Genomic DNA, 26,419 nt, shown 5'->3' on the forward strand with positions numbered 1-26,419 from the left:
AAATACAGGATAATTGCGAATTGAAATACAAAGCAGCTTAATTATAGAATATTTCTATATTATAGAATTATAGAATGTTTGAGAACATATACTTGAATATATGTTTCTAAAATGTCTGTTTAAAACTCACTTAACAACTATGGCAATTTGAATGACTCTTTTACCATGGTGTTTACTGAAATTTGAGGATGGTTTTAGACATAAATTCACTGAATGAACATTAAATAGACAACCATAACTGCATTGATATATATTATATTTCTTATACATATATATGTATATGTATATTTTGGACATAGATACAGAGTGTGAGTACTACACATTGTATGAGTAACCCATTGAAATGTTAATTCATGAAAACTTAAAAAAGCACACATTAAAGGTTACTCATACACCATGAAACATTAAAAATATTTACTACAGACACATTATAAAACAAATTTTAAATTAATTATATTAAAATGAAGGTAAACTTTTAAAACATGTTCAATGCATCCGTTAGACTATATGCAAAACGAAGCTTGAGGGTTTAATCAATAAGTCTCTTACAAAGAATTCTCCAAACTGATTGGATGCAAAATGGTTATTTGTAAGTTTGCAAATATGTGAGGGTAGCCTATTGCAGGAGAAAGAGCATGATTAGTTGTATAATCTACTATTAAGCAGTCACAGCCTAAATTATGTAACAATAATCTTGCTATGTTACAAACCTTTTTACATGTAATATGTTACCAGTAATTAAAAAAGGAACCATACTTTCTGACTATCTCTAGAATATAAAACATTTGACCCTACAATTAATTACTTTTAAATTATAAAGTTAAAATATATCTGGATTCACAATATTTGCATAGATTCCCCCCAAAAAAAAACCTAACTGACACTACTTTGTAGAATCAAACCATGATTAAAATACTAACTTGGAGGATGATGTGAAACTTGTTCAGCGATAAAAGTTAATTGATCTCGATGACACCATGGCACTGGACCATCTGAAACAAGAGGCTGAGGTGTATGCGATTCATCTTCTGGAACATTCCAATAGCACTGGAAGATTTCACCTAGGACGGGATTGTATGGTTTTTTGGCAACAGAACTTTTACGACCGGCATGATATGATGCAAGGTACCATCTAACCACTTGCACCATTCGTTCTCTTTCATCTTTTAAATCAGCTATCCTGTAAGATAAGAATGATATTAATAAGTTAACTATAAAAAGGAACATTTCAAGATTATAGAAAATTCATAGATTTTCCACTAAACAATTAATTTTATTTTCTATGATTTTATCATCTTTGTTCCCTTTTACAAAGGTTCAAATTATTAAAATTTAAATGAAATTATTGTAAACTCAGGTCATAAACTCAGGTTATCTAAAACAGCAACAACTTCTTTAGTCTCACAAATCACTAAAATCAAGGAAATTTTAATTTCCTTGCAATAGCTTCCAAAAAATCATTGTCAAGTATAAAAATAATCAATTTATGAGAAATGTTCTTTAATTGATTTCAACTGTTAAACTTTGTTCCCTCATCTCATAGAATGCAATTTGTATAAAAATCTTGCTGTTATTTCCTCTAACTCTTATTTGACATTTTAAGTTTTTTTGCATGAATGAAATTCACTGCTAACAAATATAAATAAGTAGCATTATCAATACAATACAAAATTATTAGTAACAATATTAATTATTAGTAAACCTTTGTTAATGGATGATCAATTCATTACAACCTTGGACTAAAACTACTTTTTTTAATATAGTTTCGGATTATAAGAACTGTTAAATTAAAAAATTAGTAAGTACAAAAAAGTTTTTTTTTTTAGGGCAAAACACTTGTGCATTATCAGCGCCCAGAGCCAAATAAATAAGAGAAAAAAAAAAGGAATAACGAATAATAAAAACTAATAATAACAAACAACTAAAATAACATTAAAACAACAAAAAAACTAAAACACATTAAAAAACTGAAACAAATGAAAAAATTGCAATATTCAAAAACAAAAAACGAAACTTACAACTAATAACAAAACCAAAATACCACAAAAAACTTACAACTAAAATCCTGAATAATAACAAGAGAAATAAATTTAAAGCAAAACAAAAAAATATAAATTTTAAATAAAACAAATAAAATTCAACAGTATAAGAGGAGTGTATGGGCCCCTTCTCAGATAACAGAACACTAAAGAAAACAAACTTAAAAAGATGACTAATATACTAAAAGCAAATGAAACCTTAACAAATAATAGAAAAGATAATTTGCAAATAATTTTGTGTTGAAACAATTATACAGAGTAATAAATAGTAAACTATAAACCTACATTTAAACCTTTAATGAAATTGATTCATTTTAAGTTTGATAACTTCGTTTTATGAAAAAAATGACTATAAGTTCTAACTTAAAAGAAAATTTGTTAATTTTTTCTTGCAATATACCTCATTTTTTTTAATAATGCGCTAACTTTGTCCCTGAAGCTGGAAATTCTCATAGGATCATTTTATGATCCTTTTTATAAAAAAAAAAAAAAAAAAAAAAAAAAACCGAGTACATATTCTAACGGACAAATCACTAACAGAATTTGCACAATTTGAAATTTTTTTTTCTTTTACAGAAAAAAAAGATTAGCTATCATTAATGATAATGAGCAAAAATAAGAATACAAATAAAATCCAATGGCATCAAAATACAAGTAGAGTGAAAGAATAAAAGCTTTATTCACTTTTAACTGTTCCTAAACTCCTCAAAAACTATGATGAGAAATTGCTTTCCTAGCTAGCTAATAAGTTTTTTAAACTCATTACATTCATATCAAAGCTGGAATACATAACTTTTTTCATTTATCAATATGTATAATTTTAAGTTTCTAACAAAGAAAGCTAGCCAAACAAAGATCTGCCCAAGTACCTGCCAAACAATGTACCACAAAAAAAGTTGAAAAAAAGAAGAAATATACATAATATAAACCCACATTTTAAAGAATATTAAACTATTTAACACATTCAACATTTTCCTGCTAAATTCATGAATATTAAGTAAAAAATCAAATGCAAACTTGAATAAATAAAATTCATGGTTTATGAATCATTTAGCTGAATGTAATAAAGATAAACTTTTCTTAATAAAAAAAAAAAATAGCTTTTTTAATAAAAACAGAAAATCTATAGAAACAGATTTTATAAAAAAAACCATCTGGGGATAGAATACAATTAATAAATTAAAATTTTATGGACTTATGAAATATTTTTAGTTTTCTAAACACTGAATTTCTTATCAGCTCTGATAAGTTCTGCAATTTTTTTACTCATTCCTTATGCATTTTTCTGCCTTCATCAAAAAATATTGCAGCAACATTAATTTGCAAGTTCATATGAACAATTTGCAAAAAACTTGTGAAATTCCAACAGTCAGATGACACTAAACCGCTCTTTGTTCAGTTAGAAAAGAAAAAGAACTGAAAAATTAAACAAAGGTGATAAATAACATTTTTAAAAATCATGTATAATCATGAAAAATATCAACACATTTTTATATTTAAGCCCTACTCTTTATCAAAAGCACAAATTTTGATAATTCTTTATTTAGTGCAGGAAATTCCTCTGGTGGTCTCATTGCTAGTTTGTTCCATTGCAAGCAAATTGAAAAATTGTTGAAAATATATTTATATAGTCGTGTGTTTGGGGCTCAATCAGGATATTGAGAGACTAAGAAATAGAAATTTTTATATATGTACAATTTATTAATTTAAGAACACAGACAATAAGACAAATCAGCAATAACAATCAAAATAATAATAAAAAAAATAATAAACATCAATAATAATCAATAAATTACATACAAACTAGAATTTCAAATAAGAAGAGGATTTATTTACAGGTAGTTATGTCATAAAATCCAAGATTCTGTTCAATAGACTAAAGACATAATAATGACTGCTAATATTAACACCTTTAACAACTATTATTGTATTAACTACCAAATAAGACAAGTCTAAAGTTTATTCACTGCAAATATCTTTCCTGTTTAAAACAGAACTACCCTAACAATTTATGAATGAGTTTAATATTTTATCCCTTTCACTGTCTACCAATAACTCACCAAACAACTTCCTGCATTCACCCACTGTCCACACTGAAATGCTTGTGGCATCACTTCAATTGCGTCAAACACAAACCTGAAGCACTACACTTATACTTGCTTAATACTGACTTTATTCCTTATCCAAGCAGTCTTTATATACCTTGACCTGCAGAACTGGCCACATTCCTTAACTGTTGAAGCGTAAGAATTATCATCCGCGCTTTCACATTTTCCCATAAATTCCTACTCGTCAAACAACAGCTGTTAGAGGTGTGCAATTGATGGTATTACAAAGAATGATTGTTAAACGGAATTGTTAACCTATTAAAAAGGATCCCTTGATCCCTTTCATTATTTTCTCATACTTTCTTCTTAATTGGCAGGAATCCATTATTCAGGTCCGTTATAATGGTCTTGTTACAATATATAAATATATTATTGGATTAGTAATAATGTAATGACACCAATATAATGTACAAATATTTTTATGCAAAAATTCATGGAATAATTAACAGGAAAGACTTGGTGATAAATATTAATATTTATATTTTAATATATATATATTTACATTTGTAGCAGTTAATATAACTTCTTGTGTCCAATCAAGACAAGTTTCACATCTTTCGTGTTTCTTGCTCACAACAGCTTTTGTTCCTTTGAGTAGTGTTTTTTGTAGACTTACCCACATTTATCTTAAATTTATTTTATCTTAAATTTTTAGTTTCAAAACTTTAAAAAAAAACTAACAATAAACTGCATTAAAAAGTGATTCTTTTACAACTCTTAACATTTTGACTTTTTGAAGACAATTTCTTTAATTGTTTAATTGGCAATTTGTTTTTAATCTATACAAACTTCAAAATTTATACATCTTATTACTTCTATTTTTTACTGCACTTTTGACATCAGTTTTATTTATTTATTTTTAGCTTTATTTTGCCATAGAAAATTAACACATTCTGCTTCCTGATAAAAATAAATAACAAAAATTATTATTTCAGTTAACATCTTCTGAAGTATGATATATTAACTAGTAATAAAAGAATTAACACAGACTGAATAAAACAGAAACAAGTACTTGCTAAAAAAATATGTATTAATATCATCTTGATGTACAAACAAACTAAAGTCAATAACAATCAGCTAAGGCTAAATTTAAACATTTTGCCACAAAACTTTGGCCATGATAAGCATACTAATTAATATTATACAAAATTCCAAAGCTGATTCTCTCAAAAATGGTTTATATAATTTTGATGAGATTTTAATATATGAAACTCTTAATATTTTTTCAAAATTATTTTTTAATAATTATATTTTAAAGCTAAATTTCTCAACTGTATAATAATGATTATTATTGAGTAATGCACAATTATGAACCTTAGTAAAACTATATTACTGTTGAGTAATATACAATTACGGTCCAGAGGATTACTAAATTTTTGCACAAATATAAATAAATATAGCTTTGCTACAAATCCCCATAAAAAAATAACTTTTTTTAAATTTAAAAACATTATAAAGTACAAAAAAAGTGTAAATGAAATGCTACAACATGAATATATTGTCATAATATTCACATATTTTAGCATACCTCTTATATCTTTACTTGCTTGAAGCTACTTTTTTTATTTTATTTAAAAATAATTTCCATATTTTGTATAATTACAAGTTTATAAAAGATTCCTCATTTTTACAGCTAAAAAATGAAAATTTTTTCTCACCTTAGAAACAGATCTGGATGGGCAAAATAATCAGCATACATCTCTAATAATGAACGACGTTCTAAAATAAATGTTGGAAGAGCAACTTTGGTCAAGTCCATTCCAATTTTGACCTGTGATATAAGATGGGTCACCACGGAGCCCTGACTCTCCATAGAAACTGCAATACAAAATAGAATACATAAATAATATATATACATATTTTCATACATAAGAAATTAAAATATTAAACAATCTAATAAAAAATTACAAATAAATTCTACATTACTAACAATACATGAAATTAGTAGAAATATAAAATGTTTTCTATATTAATGTACGAGAGGCATCCCACAAAGAACATTTAGTTGTAATAAATGTACAACGTAATAATTAAAAATATTCATTACTTTACTACAGTCACCATTATATTATAAACTCTTATGATATGTATCATTAGTTTTTATAAAATTAATTTTTCCAATTATTGGATTGTACTTTCTTTTTCTCAGTTAATGATTCTACTGCTTACAATCTGTAGCAGAAACTGCTGTTTTTGTTAAATACATTTTTTTAAAGAAAGTTAATAAATCATTTACAATCATCATATTCCTTTCTTACTTAATCCAATCATGTTCAAATTTTACTTGTTTATTAATAATACCTTCATCACTGTTTTTTATTATATGCATTTAGCAAGAGCAAAGTATTATTTTACTCACTCATTTCTTGAAAATGTCTATTTTCTCTAAGTGATTATTTTCTCTATTTTCTCAGCGAAATTAGACTTTATTTATACTTATAAAAGTTCTCAAAAGTCTTGTTTTACATTCCTATGTAGAATTTTTTCAAAATTTTAGAGATTTTAAAACATTTTAAATGGTAACATCATTTCTGTGATATATAATTTTAATGATCTCTTTAAGACAATAAAAATGGTATAAATAAAAAGTTGGTATAATGTCTGTACTGAAAATGGAAGCAGGATAAATTTTGGATTTTGAAAATTACTAAATTTAATTAAGTTCTAATAATAAAATTTAAAAAATCAATTAAACTTAATTAAAATTTTATCAAATTTAATTAAAATTTATTAAAAGTTAAATTTAAACTTTAAAAAATAAAATTTTATAACAAAAAATTGTTTTTATTCCAATTTAATGAGTAAATAAATAAAAATTGTCACCTAATCATGCTGATCAGCTGATCATTCATGGTCTCTTACTGTTGTAAAAATGAAGCTTGCTTCACTGTTGAGTAATATTCCATTTAGAGTGTTTCATTACTACACTTTCCTGAGAATTTATTGTGATCGGTTGGCTACTTGATTATATCTACCCTTAGCACATTTGTAAGCCATTTTTGTTACTTACATTATTTTTATCCTTTTTGTAATTGTTGTTTAGTGAATTTTTTTTATACTACTTGCTAATATTTTTGTCAACATGTCACTTAGTGGACAGGAGAGGGTCACACTTTTAATGATGAGGAGCTTTGGTGATAGAGTTAGATCATATAATAAAGTTTGTGAATTGTTTAATGTAATATTTAATAATCATAATCCTATTTCAAGAAGGTGCAGTGTCAAAAACCATCAAATGATTTGAAGAAACAGGGAACAACATTAATAAGAGAGGAAATCAAGGCGGCCTAAATCTGTAACAAATAATAATAAATCGTTAGAGATTATGCATGAATTTATTGAAATCCTCAGTCCTCAACTTTAAACAGTAGCACGAGAACATAACATTAGCCAAAGTTCAGCGATTCAAACATTAAAGAGTGAAAATTTCAAACCCTTCAAAATTCCTCTGGTGCAAGAACTTAGTGAAGATGATTACAACCAAAGTAGTTTTGCAAAATTATGATGAACAATATTATGCAGATCCTAATTTATTAAACAACATTGTTTTTAGTGGAAGCCACTTTTTTTTTTTAAATGGCAATATATATTGCCATAATTGTCAATACTTGACTGATATTAATCCATAATGGACTGATATTGAGAGGCACCATAGGTATGGAAATTTAAACACATAAAATATGAATGAGGCTTTACTTCTCGACAATATCATTTCAAACATTCAAAACGTTGTTGACCCCTACTTCATTTGCTTTCAACAAGACGATGCATGCCTCATTTCAGTCTTCAAGTACATGAAATTTTAAATGCATTTTTTCCTGGAAGATGGATTGGCCAAAGGGATCAAAGAGAATGGCCAGTGAGATCACCAACTTGTCACAATCAGATTACTTTCTATGGGACCACTTGTATTGTTTATCATAATAAGCCCCAAGATATTGATGATTTAGAAAATCAAATTTGAGAATCTGCACAAAATATCACTAGGGAATAATTGAATAATACAGTATTATATTTTTACAACAGACTGGCACACTATCAAACAACAGAAGGCGGACATTTTAAACATTTATTAAAATGAAATTTAATAAAGCAAATGTTACCAGTTCCTTAAATTATCAATGTAATTTTTTTTCAAAATCCAAACTTTAACCTGCCACCATTTTGGATACAGACATCCTACCAACTTTTTATTTATATCATTCCTCTTGTCTGTGACCTTTAAAATGATGTATCACACAAAGGATTGTTACCATTTAAACTATTTGAGTTACAACCCCCTGGGCCACCTACAAGAAGGGGATTGAAATTCTATTTCTTGTCAAAAGGTAAAGTAGTTGACTGATACCTTAACCAGAAAGTTACAGTATTCTATTTGGAACAGTTTAAGTTGTAGAAGAGTTTCCATACTTTTGACTCGCTCCGCATATATCCATGTTAATTTATTTTATCCTTTTTTATGCTGACCTCTAGAAAGTGGAATCATTTATTTCTATGTTCAGTATGTATATTTTAATTTTAGCAATTTCTATCATTTATCAGCTAATTTTTACATAACAATTTGTTTTTTTTTCAGAAAAGTTAATTAGATAAGGTAACAAAATGTCATTTAATATCTTTATACTGTATTTTCCTTATTCCACCTCTGTGCAGAATGTACCACATGTAATCAAACAAAGCAGGGATTTATAATTAAGAATAACACATTTTGTATATTTTAAATAAATTATCAGTACTATAAGACACTACACAGAGAATGATTCGTCAAGTTCTATCCCCAATGTAAACTAGAGATCTCTCAAGTATATTCCTCTAAGTGATTTGAAGCAAAAGACTCACATAAACATGAATCCAGAAATGAAATGTTTTTCAAGTCACAGGTAATGAATTATTTCACTATATTAAACAACACTTCTAAGGTAAAAGAATGCTTTGAAAAAAGTATCGGGCATAAAATGAGTGGTTTTATAATAATCTTAAAAAAACGGTCCTGCAACTGTATCCAGTAGTTTCAAAAAAATTGTTGATAAGTTCAAAAAACTGGAATTGCAAAATTCTAATTTTATTTAACATTTTTGTAAATTAACTTTTTTAACAGCTTATAGCCAAATTAATAGATAATTTAACTTTGATGAAATTTAAAATGACCACAAAATAAAAATGAAGGACAATTTTATTAATAAAAACAAAAATACTTTCTACAAAGAACTTATCATTGAATGAAACACTCACTCGCTTCTTTTAACTTAGACAACTATACTTGTGTTTTTACATAACTGTTAATAATTAATGTAAATAATACTTAATTTAAACCAGTTTTCTCAGAATTAAATTTTGCTGCAAAATTTGTTTATTTTATTAGTAAATTTAAGTTTATTCATGTCAAATCTACAAACGTGTATGACTCCAAACTTTTTAGTTTTCAACAATTTTCTTGGAAAATACTTGAAATATAGTTCTGGAATCAATTGTTTTTCAGGTCAAATATCATACAAAAACAATTCAGTTTAGCCCATAATTTATATCCCACGAATTTTAGTATAGCATTACGTTATCTTCAAAGCGGAAAACAAGAAAAGACTTTTCTAGCAATAACTAGAAAACAAAGCACTTCTGGACAGGCACTTATATCAATTTTTTCATCAAATCACTCCCAAGAATGCACTCACATGATAAATATATCTGATGAATTCTATATCATACACACAAATTACTTAAGTTGATCTTACCTTAATTTTTTTAAAAGCTCTTTCAAACACTAACAATCCATATCAGCTAATATAAAAATCTAAATATAAATATATCATTGTCATATATTAAAACCTCCTACAAATTGACATGCCAATTCATCACCTTGTTTTAACTTAACTTTGTAAATGTCTTTAAACCTATATTACACATTTGAGAAGTAAATCCTTTTCAACAAAGAAAGTTAAATTTCTTAATCGTTAAATTTAAATACAATAAACTGTTTGGAGTAACTGTTAGAGTAACTGTTTGGTATTTTATTGATTCTTTATGTAAATATACAGGGTTATAAAAAATATAAAAATAAGTAAACAGCTACACCACCATATAATTAATCAATAATTCATCAGAACTGCAAACTGGGTTTTAAATTATACACTTTCTGATCATTCATATGTTTAACCCTAAAGTAGTCTGCATGAATAACACAGTTACTACCAGACTGAATTCAACTATTTTTCAGATTAGATTTTCTGTTTATTATTCAGTTATTTAAAAGGCAAATTTAATGTATTGTTCAACTATTTGCAGTTATCGTTATATAAATCACGTAAATCACAATAATTATTTTTTATTGTGAGTATATAATGAAAAAATAAAACAAAAAATGTTAAATAAAAATATGAATAAGTTGTTCACTACTAACTTGATCATCAAAGTAACAGCTGGGTATTCGTATTAAGTACAGTGGAATCTCGCATAACGAGCACAATTCGTTCTATAATCTTACTCGTAATGAGAAACACTCGTTAAGCGAAACAATTTTTCCCATATAAATTAAAATAAGATACGATTCCACGTCAAAAAATATTCAAAATTTTTTGTTTGTAACATTTATTTAAAGAAAATTACTTATACATAAATTGTTAAGGAGCAAAATCATCCATATGTAGTTTATTATTTACAAATTTGTGACACATATCTAATTCTTTTTTACTAGAAAGCTATCTAGTAACTCTTTTCTCCACGCTTCAAAATTTGGTGAAAATGTGACACCGCATTATCACTGAATAAATTTATAGTGCGCATAGCCACCATCTTATCAGGATTATACTTTTCAACATATGATGCAACATTTTCCCATGCTTTCAGCATTTCTTGATTGTGCTCTTCCACAAGCTCATCAATATCATTGTTATCCGCCTCCAGTCCCATGATATTGGTTAAAGACTCAATCTCCTTGACTACAGGCTCCACAGGTACTGTTTCAAACCCCTCAATGTCACATTCAACAATGCTCTCTGGCCAAAGCTTCTTCCAAGCAGAAGTGAGGATTGTCTTGGGTGACCCCTTCCCATGCCTTGAGCAGTCACATCTTGAGGCAGGTAACAATGTAAAAGTGATCCTTCCAAAACTCTCCAAGAGTGAGATTGGTCCCTTCAAAACAGTCACCTCAAAACAACGCCCCAAGAATATTTTTAGAGTTTCTGAACTTCAGCCTATCGGGGATGGACTTAACCTGCTGAACTTCAGCAGGTTATATATATATGAAGGATATATATGTTGTCCTGGCAGATTCACCTCGAGCAAATATTTTTTCACAGAAGGACCAAACACTTCATTGATCCAATCAGGAAAAATGTCACTTGTCGTTCAAGCCTTGTTGTTGGATTTCCACATTATATTTAGCTTGTTCTTCTAAACATTACACTTCTTGAAGGCTCGTGGAGTTTCTGAATAGTAAACAAGCAGCAGTTTAATTTTTAAATTGGCACAAAATAGCAGTGTGAGCCAGTCTTTCATTGGCTTGTGGCCAGGCAATGCATTTTCTTCAGCTGTTACAGAAATTCGCTTCAGGATCTTTTTCCAGAAGAGCCCCATCTCATCACAATTAAAAACCTGTTGCGGCAGGTAACGCTCAGAATCTACAAGCCTCTTGAAGTCACCAATGAATATTTCAGCTGCCTTTGTGTCAGAGCTTGCTGCTTTACTATGCTTCAGAACACTGTGGATGCTGGTTCTCCTCTTAAACTTCTCAAACCATCCACGAATACCCTTAAATACTTCTTTTCCATCCATATGAGAAGCAACCTTTCCACATTGTTAAGAATATGTAATCATTGCATAAATATTCTTGTCACTCCCTTTGAAGTATATATCTCCTTAACCGTGTCCTTGGTCTTGAGGATAGTGCAAATCGTTGACATAGACCGATTGTATGTGGGTGATAAATCAGCCACATTCAGACCTTGTTCTCACTTTTCAATGATCTCACATTTCATTTCTACAGTTATTGTTTTGATCCTGTGGTTTATACATCTTTACACAAAAAAAATCACAAACAATATCTAAACGCAAATTTAGAAAATATGCAATCACAAACAGCACTAACAACAAGCTTGCATAACAAATCCTAAGTACAGATTTATGTAGCACTGGCGATGAAAGTTCTGCAATGAACGCGCACAAGCGAGTGACATAAAGAGGAGGGAACGACTTCCTTCCCACGTCACTTGTTATGGAAAATGTCACTCATTAAGGGAGCCATTTTTTTTACAACCTACTTTGCTTGTCATGCAAAATACTCGTTATGAGAGGTGCTTGTTAAGCAAGATTTCACTGTATATTTTTCATTTCTACAGATTATTTTTATAGATACTGCAAAAATCTCATTCTATACAAACATAACACATAATTTTAAAAAGAGAAAATGTATTTATTATTGTCACACATTTATTTCAATAAAAAATTTTCATTATGTTATGGTTTTTGCTATTATAAAATACAAATCCAATATAATAGATAATATTTTAAAAACATCATTATTTAATATCAGGAATAACACAATATTATAATTATAATAACAAAAATCAAACAATCTTACAAAAGCTGACTCCATTAATTAAAAAAAAAGAAATTTTTGACAGAAATAAATTTTACAACTTCATAAAGAGATTACCAATCTTTATTGATGTTGATATATTTAACTGAGAAAAATTCAAATATAACTGTGAATAAGATGTGCTGATATGGTATAATGTCACTACCTTAATAAAACAAAAACTTTTTTTTCTGCAATTACAGAAAGCCTGGCATTTACAAAGCCTGAGATACCCAACAAGCGTCTTCAAAAAAAGAAGGTTCATGTCAAGTTCATAGGAACAGCCACCATCCCACTAAATTCTTCAACACTATTAACAAACAACTAACTGCTTCATTGAGTACAACTATCTAGAAGAATTGGAGGGTGGAGAGATGAAATAACCAACCCACATACAAATATAAGCACCTATATCAGGATGCAGTAGTTTAGCTCAGAACTAAATAACTGCACATAATACAGTTAAATGACATTAAACTAAGCATAAATTAAAATTATAATGTTTCAACAGTACTTACTGTCAGACTCCGAAGGATCTTCATAGAGTGCTGAAAACAAATAAAAAAAATCAGTTTTCAGTAAAAGTTATCATAGATATATGTCAAAAAAAGTAAAATAGAACTTTTAAAAAAGAGAACTTTATAAGACGTAACTAAAAACATTTAACACACTCATAAAGTAATTAGTAGCTTAATCTCAACATTATAAAAACTCAAAGGAACAACAATCAGAAAAGAAACTATGCAGACGGTTCAATTAAGAGTTCAGTTCACTACAAAACTTTTATAGCCTCTGATTCTATTTTTGATATCTTTAAGCATGTCAATCACACAGACTACACAAGCCGACAAAACCTTATACTCAGAAACCAAGAGCATTTGTTCATGACAACATACCAAAAACTGATGAAATTTTCATATCCGGTAAATAACAATCATCACACAATTGTCACAGAAGGAATTAATGTGAGAATTAAAGAATTCTGTACATGAAATTATAAGATTGTGTAAAAGATTGGTACCTCATCACCTCACTACTTCAGAGCATGGAAAAATAGTTTGCAACCATGACTCAACTCTCCTTTTAATTTTTTACAGGGAGCTCAATTTATTAACTTAATTTAATGAGACTTGTACCCATCATTTTACTCCTGAATTGAAATGGGCAATACAAAGAAAAAAACAATTTTTAAGATGCAAAACAGTAAACTGAAGCTACAGATAGTTCCTTTAATAAGTTACTAAAACCCTTCTTTGAAATTAGAATTAAAACAGACTCCAGAATAATGGTGAACTGTTCACCACAGTAGTGGTGTACTATCAAAAAGAACTTAGATTAAGATTTAAAAGTTAATAGATTTTTGTTATGTTACAGACAAAATTTATAGAAACAAGTCTAGTTTATATACGAACCATCCTCGTGTATAACCATTACTAACTCTAAATGAGCTTATACTTCTAATAATACTTATAAATAAGTGGATCTTACATTACAACTTTCTTTTACTATGATTTCTTAGCAATATTTCTTAATAATCTTATTTGAACCTTCATATATATATATATATATATATATATATATATATATATATATACATATTCAAAGGATATACCCTCTAAAAAAAGCAACTGTTCTATAAGTTTTCTTCAAATATGTAAACATCCATAAATAATTTTCATGAGTATAAGTAAATCCAAAAAGAACCTTAACTGTTTTTTTTTTTAAACTAGAACCTATTTTTATAATCTTATTCCATTTTTAATAAGGTTTTTTTTTCTTGTCTACTTTTATTTAATGAATAAGCAATTAATACTGAAAAACAGAACACTTTTTTCCTTCTATCAAAGAATAAAATAAATTCCATATAATTAGCTGTGCTTTATCTAAAACATTTTTCTAAAATTCTGAATGCGTGTACCACCTGTTCAAAGAAAAAGATAATTGTAAAAAAAATATTCCCTAATAATGTTATTGAAACTATCCCTGAAGATCCAAATCAATAATAATGAAATTGAAGTATTAGATAAAGCAAATAATATAAATAAAAACATGCATATTTCAATGATCTGAGCACTAAAAAATAAATGTGATAAAAGAAATTAAGAAATATGAAATAAAAGATTCAGCAAAATGAAAAATCTAAGTACGTAATCAATTAAAAAGTATAGTGAAATAATATAAAAATGTACTTAATACTCCAAAAAAGTAGACAAATTTAAAATATTATTAAATTATATTTACTTTGATCTTAAATAATTTGAAGTTTTATTTTGTTGTCAAAACTGTTCATAGTCTATATAATTAAAAAATGAGGTATGGTCAAACATGTAATTTGTCCAATAAAGCATACAAATATTAATTCTTTTTACAGTAAATCCATGGATTTGTCTGTGTCAGCAGGGGTACTAATCATAAATACAAGTAATCAAATTGAAAGCAACAGAAAATCAGTCATTATGATGATAATATCACCATATCTACAGAGTAATCATCAACTGTGACAAGAGCTATAAAAGTAACATCAACCCCCCCCAACTCTTTCCTTACAGCTTCTTCACGTACACCAACACTCTTGCATACTGGATCAGATGTAATTTGACATATAACTATTTTAAAATTTATAATTAATAAATTTATTTTATTTTAAAAGTTATTTATAATTGACGATTCACGTATGTTTTTATGTACAGTAATCCCTACCATTCTCAGTAACATATTCAAGCAATTTACATTAAATTTAAAAGATTGTGAAAAGCAACAACTCGATATTATGGAAGAAAAAACTTATTTTATCATCATCATATTTAAATACAAATATACTTAATAATTTACACATTTCAAAAAAGCCTCATCTCTTGTGAGTTTTTTTTTATATACAGGCAGCATTTTTACAGACTAACCATATTTTAGATCAAAATAAAAAACGCTATACTCTAAGAAATGAAAGAAAATATACAGTTTTAAATGTCACCTCTTTGAAGTTGATGCTAAATTAAAGGGTTGTTAGTTGTTAAATGTTATTTAAAATTTAAATAGAATTATAAAGGTATTATTTTGGACTTTTCTAAAACTTTTTAGTCTTTATAAGTTTATTTTATTATTTAAAGTCCTGATCTACATACAAAACATATCAGCCAAGTAATATCCTCTAATTTACCTCCATACAAATATTACTGATTTTACATAGCATCATAACTGAAAACTAAAACATGTTTATTTATTATTACTTTGAGGAATTGTCATAATTGCATTCACATTTAAATGATTAAAAAGAACAAAATAGATATCCAAATCAATCTTTTGATACACAGTTAAAAAATTAAAAATTTCTACTTGTTTCTTAGAGTTTTCATTTCTGTGTAAGGATTCATTATTTTTTTTTTTTTTTTTTTTTTTAACTGAATTTTTACGGGCATCGACTGCTAAGGTCATTAGCCCTCATCACATTCTTTAAAAGAAATTATTATCTCCATCAGGATCGTCATATGTAAGGGTGTAAAGGGCCCTTACAATTTATTTAAAAACACAAACTTCACAATAAACATTAAAACATAAAAGACAAGGACAATCACAAACACTTACGGGGTGTAAAGGGCCCCAATATTAAAATTTGAGATAGGTTCGAAAAGACCATGAAATTAAAATTAAAATTAAACTTATCAATAACCATATCTTTCTTTCTTTCTTCTACGTAGTCTCATTTATAGTTTGTTTAAGCACCCTCGGGGCGACCAGAACCGCCGTTGAGCAGTATATCAGTCGTGCCAGGGTGCCGTGGCAGTTGAATCCTTCTTATATCAGGCCATAGGCATGCACGGCGTACACCCATAGCCTCGCGTCCTCAATCCACCCTTGAGGGTCCCCCATGCCATCATCAGACACACCCCGACTCACTGCTCTTGAATGCAGGTGAGCCAAAATGGCCTAGGCAAGAGGGCTACCTCCCGTCACTATACGTGCCACGCTTCGAGACTCCCTTATATGTATATAAAACTACCGCTTAGAGTATCTTTTACCACAGCTTTAAACTTCCATTTTATAGACTTTTAAGAAGTCCACTTGGCGTGTAACAATGCAACTATATTTTCTTCATTTCCATTATCCAGATCAGCACTAATATTATTTGTAAGACGGAACCTCTTTCTGAGGTCCTCATATATGGTACACTCTTCTATTAGATGCTTGATTGTCAGTGTTTTATTACAAACACCGCACATTGGTCTCACTTCGCCGGTTAACAAATATAAATTTGTTAATCGCGTGTGACCGATTCTAAGTCTGGTCACCGCTACTTGTTCACGGCGAGTCAACTTAAAGTCGCTTTTCCATTTATAAGGAGAAGTTTTAACTGAGTTTAATTTTGTATTTAAACTCCTCCATTCAGCGTTCCACTTGTTTCTTACTATGTTTGTTAGACGGTTTTTAACATCTGCCACTCTTACAGGAAATGCATCCAAGTCATCGCAGACTGTTGCCTTTCTGGCAGCTTCGTCTGCGATTTCATTACCTGTAATACCAGCATGCCCTGGAGTCCATACAAATACGCATCGCTGTCCTCGTTGTTTTAGTACGTATAAAATGGACAGGATGTTTGCAATTAGGACATCCTTAATGTTCTTGTTCCGAATTGCAACGAGTGCACTTAATGAATCGGAACATATTAGCACTCTTCGCAATAGTGTTCAGTGTAGCGAAGAGCTTGCTGAATTGCAGTGAGTTCTGCCGTGTAGACACTGGCCACATCTGGCAGTCTCCAAAAGTGGGCTTCTTCATTTACATATATCGATCATCCAACACACCATGTTCGGTTTTAGAACCGTCAGTATAAATTCTAATATGTTCTTCGTAACTACTGACGGTTGCTAAAAATTCCTGCTGGATGATCACTGCTGGTTTCTTTTTTATTTCTCCTTGAGAGAGATCCAAACTTGTATTTACCGCTGGCAAGAGCCATGGCGGTATTTCTCTAGTAGAAATTGCTAGTGTCTCTGGTACAGCAATTTCATATTTTCTTCTTAATTCGTGGTACCTAATTCCGGTTGGTCTGGAATAGGTAGCACGATGTTCATATACTGCAGCCATAGAATGATTCGTAAACAATTTATTATTTATATGAGCAGGGAAAGCCCATACATTTGCTGCATATCTTAACAAAAAGATCTCTCTTCTATAATGTAGTGGCATCATTCCGGCTTCAGACATCAGACTAGCCGCCGGACTTGTGCGGAAAGCGCCTGTTGCATATCTTATTCCGCTATTATGAACTACGTCTAACTTTCTTAAGTGCGACTTTCTAGCGGATGAATATACGATACATCCATAGTCTAGTTTAGATTGAACCAATGCTTTATACAATCTCAATAATGTCTCTTTTTCTGAGCCCCAATTCAAATTCGATAAACATTTTATAATGTTTAGGGCTCTTTTGCATCTATCAATCAAGTCCTGTATATGTAATCCTCATGTAAGGGATTTATCCAATACTAGTCCTAAATATCTTACGCTATCTTTATATTGTATTGGATTATCGTCAATTGTCAACGCAGGACTTTGATGAGGAATTCTCTTCCTACAAAAGTGTACACAGCACGTTTTCTCTGGTGAGAATTGGAATCCGTTATTCCTTGCAACTTCATTTAGAGCATTGATCGCTCGTTGCAATTTGTACCTCACCATAGCAGTCTTGTTGCTGGCATACACAATTGCAAGATCATCAACATAGACGCTTTTGCTGATTTCTACTGGAATGGCTAGTATCAATTTATTAATGGCAATGGTAAACAAGGTACCGCTCAACGGCGAACCCTGCGGTATGCCATTTTCCAAGATTCTTTCACATGAATATTCATTGTTGACCCGTACTTGGAAGGTACGGTCATTCATGTAGTTGCTGAGCAGTATAGGCAGATTGCCACGAATGCCCCATTCATGGATCTGGAGCATTATGCCATGACGCCAGGTCATATCGAAAGCCTTCTGAAGATCAAAGAAGACTCCGACACAATGTTTCCTTTTAATTTATTCGTTATATATAATGTCCTCTAAGCTGATCATTTGATCAGTGGTAGAATGGTATTGCCGAAAACCTGCTTGATACGGTGATATCTGGTTTTCTTTTTCCCAAACCCAGATGAGTCGATTATTAATCATTTTTTCCAGTATTTTTCCCATAGCACACGTCAAAGAAATAGGACGATAGCTATTGGGGACTGTTAAATTTTTATTTTTCTTTGGTACTGAAACAACATGAGCTTTTTTCCACTGCTGCGGGTACGTTCCATCCCGCCATATTTTATTATAAAGTTCTAATAATCTGCGTTTTGCAGTGGTATTCAGCTGCCTGATCATATTATAATGGATTTCATCCGGACCAGCAGCTGTGTTACCTGCTTTTTCCAACGCTTTCGCGAATTCTTCCATTTTAAATGGTACATTATATGAGTAATTATACTCAGTTCTAAAATTTAGTAGACCTTCGAGTTCTTCTTTTTTGGTTCGAAAACCTTCCTCGTAGTTGGCCGTTCTGCTGGCCTTTTCGAAGTGATTGGATAACAGCTCTGCAATTTCATATGGAATGTCTTTTATTTCATCTTCATCTTGAAGGCTAGTTATGGGAGCAAAATCATTACGCCCACAAATCGCCTTCACTTTCCTCCAAACATCTGATGCAGTAGTAGTTGTCGATGGATGACACGTATTGCTGCCAGGATCGTTTTTTCGAGTCTATCATAAGACGTTTTGCATACGCCCTGTATTTCTTAAAGGCAACAAGATTTTCTATGCTAGGACGCTTCTTAAAGGCGTTATACGCCCTTTTCTTTCTTTTTATAGCTTCACTTATTTCATCGTTCCTCCATGGAACGGGTTTTTTCGTAAGTTTCCCAGATGTTTTGGGAATATATCTCGATCCCGACTCAATTACTGCATTTGTTATGGCGTCGACATCGTCTCCGATAATTCCAGTTGTTTCCGGGAGTATCGTTCTAGCTGTGAAGCTCGTCCAGTCTGCCTTTTCAAATAACCATCTTTTAGGGATGGGATATATTGTTCTTGTAACATCAGTTACAATTTGCACCGGGAAATGATAGCTTCCATGCAGATCGTCTATGACATGGAAGCTGTACCTCGGTGCTATCGATCCGCTTAGAAGTGCAATATCTATGCAGGACGTCGATCCATCTCTGGCATTGAAAAAGGTTCCTGATCCGTCGTTTAAAATAATAAGTTCTGAATTCATCAAGAATTCCAGTTCTCTTCCACGGGGATCTACTCTATCTGATCCCCAAAGAGAATTATGAGCATTAAAGTCACCCACCAGTAAAACAGGTGGGGGAAGCTCGGAAATTAGTCTTGCTATGTCATCCTTATTCCAATCAAAATACGGCAAGTATATGCTGCAGACAGTGACCTGGAGCGGACGCTTCATTCTAACGGCGACCGCTTGTAGGTTTGTGTTTAGAACAACCGCTTCGGTGGTAGCTCTAGTCGATGTTAACATAGCTACTCCACCTCTAACTCTTACATTTGGCGGTTGATCTCGCCGAAATATATCGAATCCTTTTAATTTAAAATTTTCATTTCGGCGCAAATGCGTTTCTTGCAGACATATACAAATCGGGTCTACGTCATGTACCAAGCGTTGGAACTCATGAATGTTTGAAAAACATCCATTGATGTTCCATTGTACAATCGACTCGCTAATTTTTAATTAAATTATTGTCTGGGGTTTCCTTTCAGCCATCCTTTTTTCCTTTTCTTCTCCATCCTACGAACAGCATCGTGTTCGCGGAGAAGGTCGTCGCCTGTAAAGCTTCCGGTCTCCGTATCGGAGACCACCGAAGCCGCCGACGACGACGGGCATGGATCGGCGCCGGTTCCAGGCGCCGATTGAGAGGCGGCAACCTGGCCGCTCCCCAACACGGGGGTCGCACCGGTCACCGCCTGTGGGAGGGGGGACACTAGCCCCCCCCTGTGTGATTTTTTGTGGCCTCTGAGGCTTAGAGGCCACTTCAGTTACAGGAGGCTTGCTTGGGAGCCCCCATAATAGTTTCTGTAGGTATCACTTTCTCCTTGTCATCAAGAATCTCACTGAGTCGGACTTGGCATTCTGCTTTGGCGTCCGTTTTCTTCAGAACAGGAGCAGCTTTCGGTGTTTTATCTTCGGGAGGAGGCTGTACTAATATCTTTGGCTTTATAGGAGCTTCACTATTGAAAGGTTTCATTTTATTGTCAATAATTCTTTCGATCATATTAGCCAAGGTCGGAGCAAGTTTACTGATGAGTTGACCTTCATCGACAGCAACTGGAGCAGGGACAGGAACGGCAGCCGCAGCCTGAGCGTAGGTTGTTGTTGCTCTAGGCTTACGGGCGTTAACTATCTTCTTTGCATCGAAGTAGCTGACCTTTTGCGGGGTTTTTACTTCCTGCACAGCTACTTCATCTTTGTAGACAGGACAATTCCTTGATCTACAAGAATGCGCTCCTTTGCAATTGATACATGTAGGAGGCTCTTTACACGGCTCTCCCTCATGCACCTCTTCACCGCACACGCATATTTGCGGTCTTTCGCATCTAAGAGCGGTGTGGCCAAAGCGTTGGCACTTAAAGCACCTCATTGGCTGTGGGACAAATGCCCGCACATCCAAACAGTGAATCCCTGCTCTTATCTTTTCCGGCAAAGTAGGCCGGTTGAAAGTGAGGACATAAGAAGCTGAGGGTAAGACCTCACCGTTGCTTTTCATGTTCAATCGACGGCACTCTATTACTCCTTGTGCTGCCAGTTCCTCTACAATCTTTTGCTCCAAACAATTTAAAAGATCCCGACAGACCACAACACCCCCTGGAGGTGTTGAACGTGCCGTGGGGATCAACACGTACAGCTAGTTCTCCAATTTTCTTCAGTCCTAGAATCTTCTGAGACTGTATATCATTAACAGTCTCTACATGAAGTCCCGTGAAAGTTTTTCTTATTTCTTTAACAGGGCCTCCAGCACATCTGCTTATTTCTCGAGCGATGAGGAAAGGACTCACCTTCGAGAAATTACCTTCTTCCTTAGTGATAACCAAATACTTAGGTTTTGGTTACCTAAACCAAACCAAAACCTAAACCGACAACGATTGTTAACGTCTATATGCCTACAAGCGCCCATGATGATGATGAGGTAGAGTGTGTATACGAAGAGATTGATGAAGCAATTAAACACGTAAAAGGAGATGAAAATTTAATAATAGTTGGGGATTGGAATGCAAGCATTGGAAAAGGCAAGGAAGGAAATATAGTGGGTGAATACGGGCTGGGCAAAAGGAATGAAAGAGGGGACCGACTTATAGAGTTTTGCACGAAGTATAATTTAGTAATTGCCAACACCCAATTTAAAAATCATAATAGAAGAATATACACTTGGAAAAAGCCAGGCGATACTGCAAGGTATCAGATAGATTATATCATGGTTAAGCAAAGATTTAGAAATCAACTCGTTGACTGCAAAACTTACCCTGGAGCAGACATCGATAGCGACCATAATTTGGTGATAATGAAATGTAGATTGGGGTTTAAAAACCTGAAGAAAAATTGTCAGATGAATCGGTGGAATTTAGAGAAGCTTGAGGAAGAGGAGGTAAAGAAGATTTTTGAGGAGGACATCGCAAGAGGTCTGGGTAAAAAAGATAAGGTAGAAAATGTAGAAGAAGAATGGGAGAATGTTAAAAAGGAAATTCTTAAATCAGCAGAAGCAAACTTAGGCGGAATAAAGAGAACAAGTAGAAAACCTTGGGTTTCAGACGATATATTGCAGCTGATGGATGAACGTAGAAAATATAAGAATGCTAGTGATGAAGAAAGTAAAAGGAACTATCGGCAATTAAGAAATGCTATAAACAGGAAGTGCAAACTGGCGAAAGAAGAGTGGATTAAAGAAAAGTGTTCAGAAGTGGAAAGAGAAATGAACATTGGTAAAATAGACAAAGCATACAGGAAAGTAAAGGAAAATTTTGGGGTACATAAATTAAAATCTAATGATGTGTTAAACAAAGATGGTACACCAATATATAATACGAAAGGTAAAGTCGATAGATGGGTGGAATATATTGAAGAGTTATACGGAGGAAATGAATTAGAAAATGGTGTTATAGAGGAAGAAGAGGAAGTTGAGGAGGATGAAATGGGAGAAACAATACTGAGATCAGAATTTAAGAGAGCATTAAAAGATTTAAGTGGCAGAAAGGCTCCTGGAATAGACGGAATACCTGTAGAATTACTGCGCAGTGCAGGTGAGGAAGCGATTGATAGATTATACAAACTGGTGTGTAATATTTATGAAAAAGGGGAATTTCCATCGGACTTCAAAAAAAGTGTTATAGTCATGATACCAAAGAAAGCAGGGGCAGATAAATGTGAAGAATACAGAACAATTAGTTTAACTAGTCATGCATAAAAAATCTTAACTAGAATTCTATACAGAAGAATTGAGAGGAGAGTGGAAGAAGTGTTAGGAGAAGACCAATTTGGTTTCAGGAAAAGTATAGGGACAAGGGAAGCAATTTTAGGCCTCAGATTAATAGTAGAAGGAAGATTAAAGAAAAACAAACCAACATACTTGGCGTTTATAGACCTAGAAAAGGCATTCGATAACGTAGACTGGAATAAAATATTCAGCATTTTAAAAAAATTAGGGTTCAAATACAGAGAAGAACAATTGCTAACATGTACAGGAACCAAACAGCAACAGTAACAATTGAAGAACATAAGAAAGAAGCTGTAATAAGAAAGGGAGTCTGACAAGGATGTTCCCTATCTCCGTTACTTTTTAATCTTTACATGGAACTAGCAGTTAATGATGTTAAAGAACAATTTAGATTCGGAGTAACAGTACAAGGTGAAAAGATAAAGATGCTATGATTTGCTGATGATATAGTAATTCTAGCCAAGAGTAAAAAGGATTTAGAAGAAACAATGAACAGCATAGATGAAGTCCTACGTAAGAACTATCGCATGAAAATAAACAAGAACAAAACAAAAGTAATGAAATATAGTAGAAATAACAAAGATGGACCACTGAATGTGAAAATAGGAGGAGAAAAGATTATGGAGGTAGAAGAATTTTGTTATTTGGGAAGTAGAATTACTAAAGATGGACAAAGCAGGAGCGATATAAAATGCCGAATAGCACAAGCTAAACGAGCCTTCAGTAAGAAATATAATTTGTTTACATCAAAAATTAATTTAAATGTCAGGAAAAGATTTTTGAAAGTGTATGTTTGGAGTGTCGCTTTATATGGAAGTGAAACCTGGACGTTCGGAGTATCTGAGAAGAAAAGATTAGAAGCTTTTGAAATGTGGTGCTAGGAGAATGTTAAAAATCAGATGGGTGGATAAAGTGACAAATGAAGAGGTATTGCGGCAAATAGATGAAGAAAGAAGCATTTGGAAAAATATAGTTAAAAGAAGACAGACTTATAGGCCACATACTAAGGCATCCTGGAATAGTCGCTTTGATATTGGAAGGACAGGTAGAAGGAAAAAATTGTGTAGGCAGGCCACGTTTGGAATATGTAAAACAAATTGTTAGGGATGTAGGATGTAGAGGGTATACTGAAATGAAACGACTAGCACTAGATAGGGAATCTTGGAGAGCTGCATCAAACCAGTCAAATGACTGAAGAGAAAAAAAAATATATATATATAAAACATGAAATTTTCAGTTACATGAATTAATATATAGTAGCATATATAATAATAATCCCATACTAAATTTTAATGTTTAAAACACAAATAAAATTCATTAATTATAATTTTTACTGCTTTTATATCTTTTTTACAGTCAACAGCTAGTGAGAATGAATAACTGAAACAACAAATTGAAAGCAAACAGTTACTGTGTGATTTTAACGATATGATTCTTCAGTACGATTAAGTTTTTTCCCATATTATTTTGTAATGGAAGCAATTTTTAATTATTTTTAAAAAGCTTATTTATATACTCCATAAAAATAAAAAGTGAAATGTCTATAAATTAAATTTTATTTAAAAATTTTAAAGGCTTTATAAATTATAATAAGGGATGATAAGATGACAAAATCTGTCAGTTTGTTTATTACTCACAATTTGTAAATAAAACATCACAGTTGGATAAAAGTAATAATAGGTTACAAAAGTATACAAATATTTCCGTGGCAAAACTCCCTTCTTACTTATAAAAGATTTTTGCTACTTTATCTTTTTTCTGACTAAAAAAAATGAAATAAAAAGATCAATTTATTAACATTTTTAAAATATCATTGCTATAAAACCTATAAATGCAACACAAAAAAAATGAAGATTTGTGATTATTTATCTTCATTCAAAATTTTTAGTAATTTATTAGATTAAATATTTATTTTTTTTTACAACCCAATATTGACAGAATAGTCCCTTTTTCTTAAGTAGAAAAACCTAAAATAGTGGACTTTTTTATGTCCCAATGTTTTGTTTTTTTTTTTTCACTTTATCACTTACCTATTTACTGACTTATATTTTTATGATGCAAAACTTCTTGTTCACTCTACAATACTTAAATAAACTGTGTTTTTGTGGTGAGGTGATGTTTACTCCCTAAAAATAAATTTACTAAAATTTGTTAACTTTATGCAGCATAAATGTCTAAAAAAAAATCCAAATTGCTAAAATAACTTTGCATAAAACATTTTTTGAATTCTTTGGCTGAGGCTCTGACCTTATACCAGTAAAAAGTTATTTCCAGTTAGTTTGCATTCAATCAAAAATGTTACATAAACAAAAATTAAAGCCTATACAACTAAAATAAATTTTATTTATACAATTTAAATTTTTTTTCTTTTTTAATTTAGACAATTTTTTCTGAAATCCTGGACCAGATCTCTTCTGGAACAAAGTAGTTTTTGATTATTTTTTTAATGATTTCATATTCATAAAAAAACAAAAATAATAATCTTACTCAAAAAACACAAATGTTCAATACTTTTTGTCTGTTTTTATTTCTCTCTTCCATTTAATTTTCAACAATGCAAATATTCTATTTTAGTTGCTTTAAATGTTAGTTATCATTGAAACATGATGTTTCAAGGAAACTTTCAACCATTCTTTCCAAATCATAGGTATCACTCTTTCATAACTCTGTATTCACACTTATAATATACCATGTTTTCCATCCAGTTTGACAGATATTATTTTGTGATGTGCAAATTGTCCTTTCCACTACATACAAAAATATTTCTCTTTGAAATGATATAAGTGTTCACATTCTATGGATGTAGTTAGTATGTATATAAAAGTAAACCACAAATAGTGCAACAAATAGCGCATACTAGTAAGTAACAGAATATAATTATTCTATAAAATTTATTCATTTAATGCTTTGAATTTTTCTTTTACGTTTGTTATTTTTGCAGACACTTACTTCATAAGGAAATTTTATTGAAGATTTTAAGTAATAAAATTATAAACAGGTATGTCTATCACCATCTCAGTCACTAATGTAAAATATAAATGTTTAATATATATTTTATAAATGTTATATTTTTAATTTAATTTCACAGTAAAATGAGCTTATGAAGCTCTACTTTGTCACAGTATTAAACATGGAAGAAAAAATAAGCAGTAACTTCAAAAAATAATTTATAAATAAAAATAGAATAATTTTATACTAATTAAAAACCATAACAAAATTTGTACAATATTTTAAAACATA

At 31.0% G+C, this 26,419-nt stretch overlaps 1 protein-coding gene across 6 annotated transcripts in view; it reads right to left on the reverse strand.

Annotated features, from left to right (window-relative positions):
- LOC142321696 (oxysterol-binding protein-related protein 9) overlaps positions 1–26,419 on the reverse strand; it is a 365,914-nt gene that overhangs the window by 12,619 nt on the left and 326,876 nt on the right. For all 6 annotated transcript variants that reach the window (XM_075359985.1, XM_075359988.1, XM_075359986.1 and 3 more), the window contains 3 exons: positions 13,235–13,264; positions 5,806–5,965; positions 921–1,180 (listed from right to left, as the gene is read on the reverse strand). In XM_075359985.1, the coding sequence (XP_075216100.1) occupies positions 921–1,180; positions 5,806–5,965; positions 13,235–13,264 (450 nt within the window). The remainder of the gene's footprint in view (positions 1–920; positions 1,181–5,805; positions 5,966–13,234; positions 13,265–26,419) is intronic.

The sequence above is a fragment of the Lycorma delicatula genome, chromosome 3 (assembly GCF_047948215.1).
Source record: "Lycorma delicatula isolate Av1 chromosome 3, ASM4794821v1, whole genome shotgun sequence".
Taxonomy (NCBI): domain Eukaryota; kingdom Metazoa; phylum Arthropoda; class Insecta; order Hemiptera; family Fulgoridae; genus Lycorma; species Lycorma delicatula.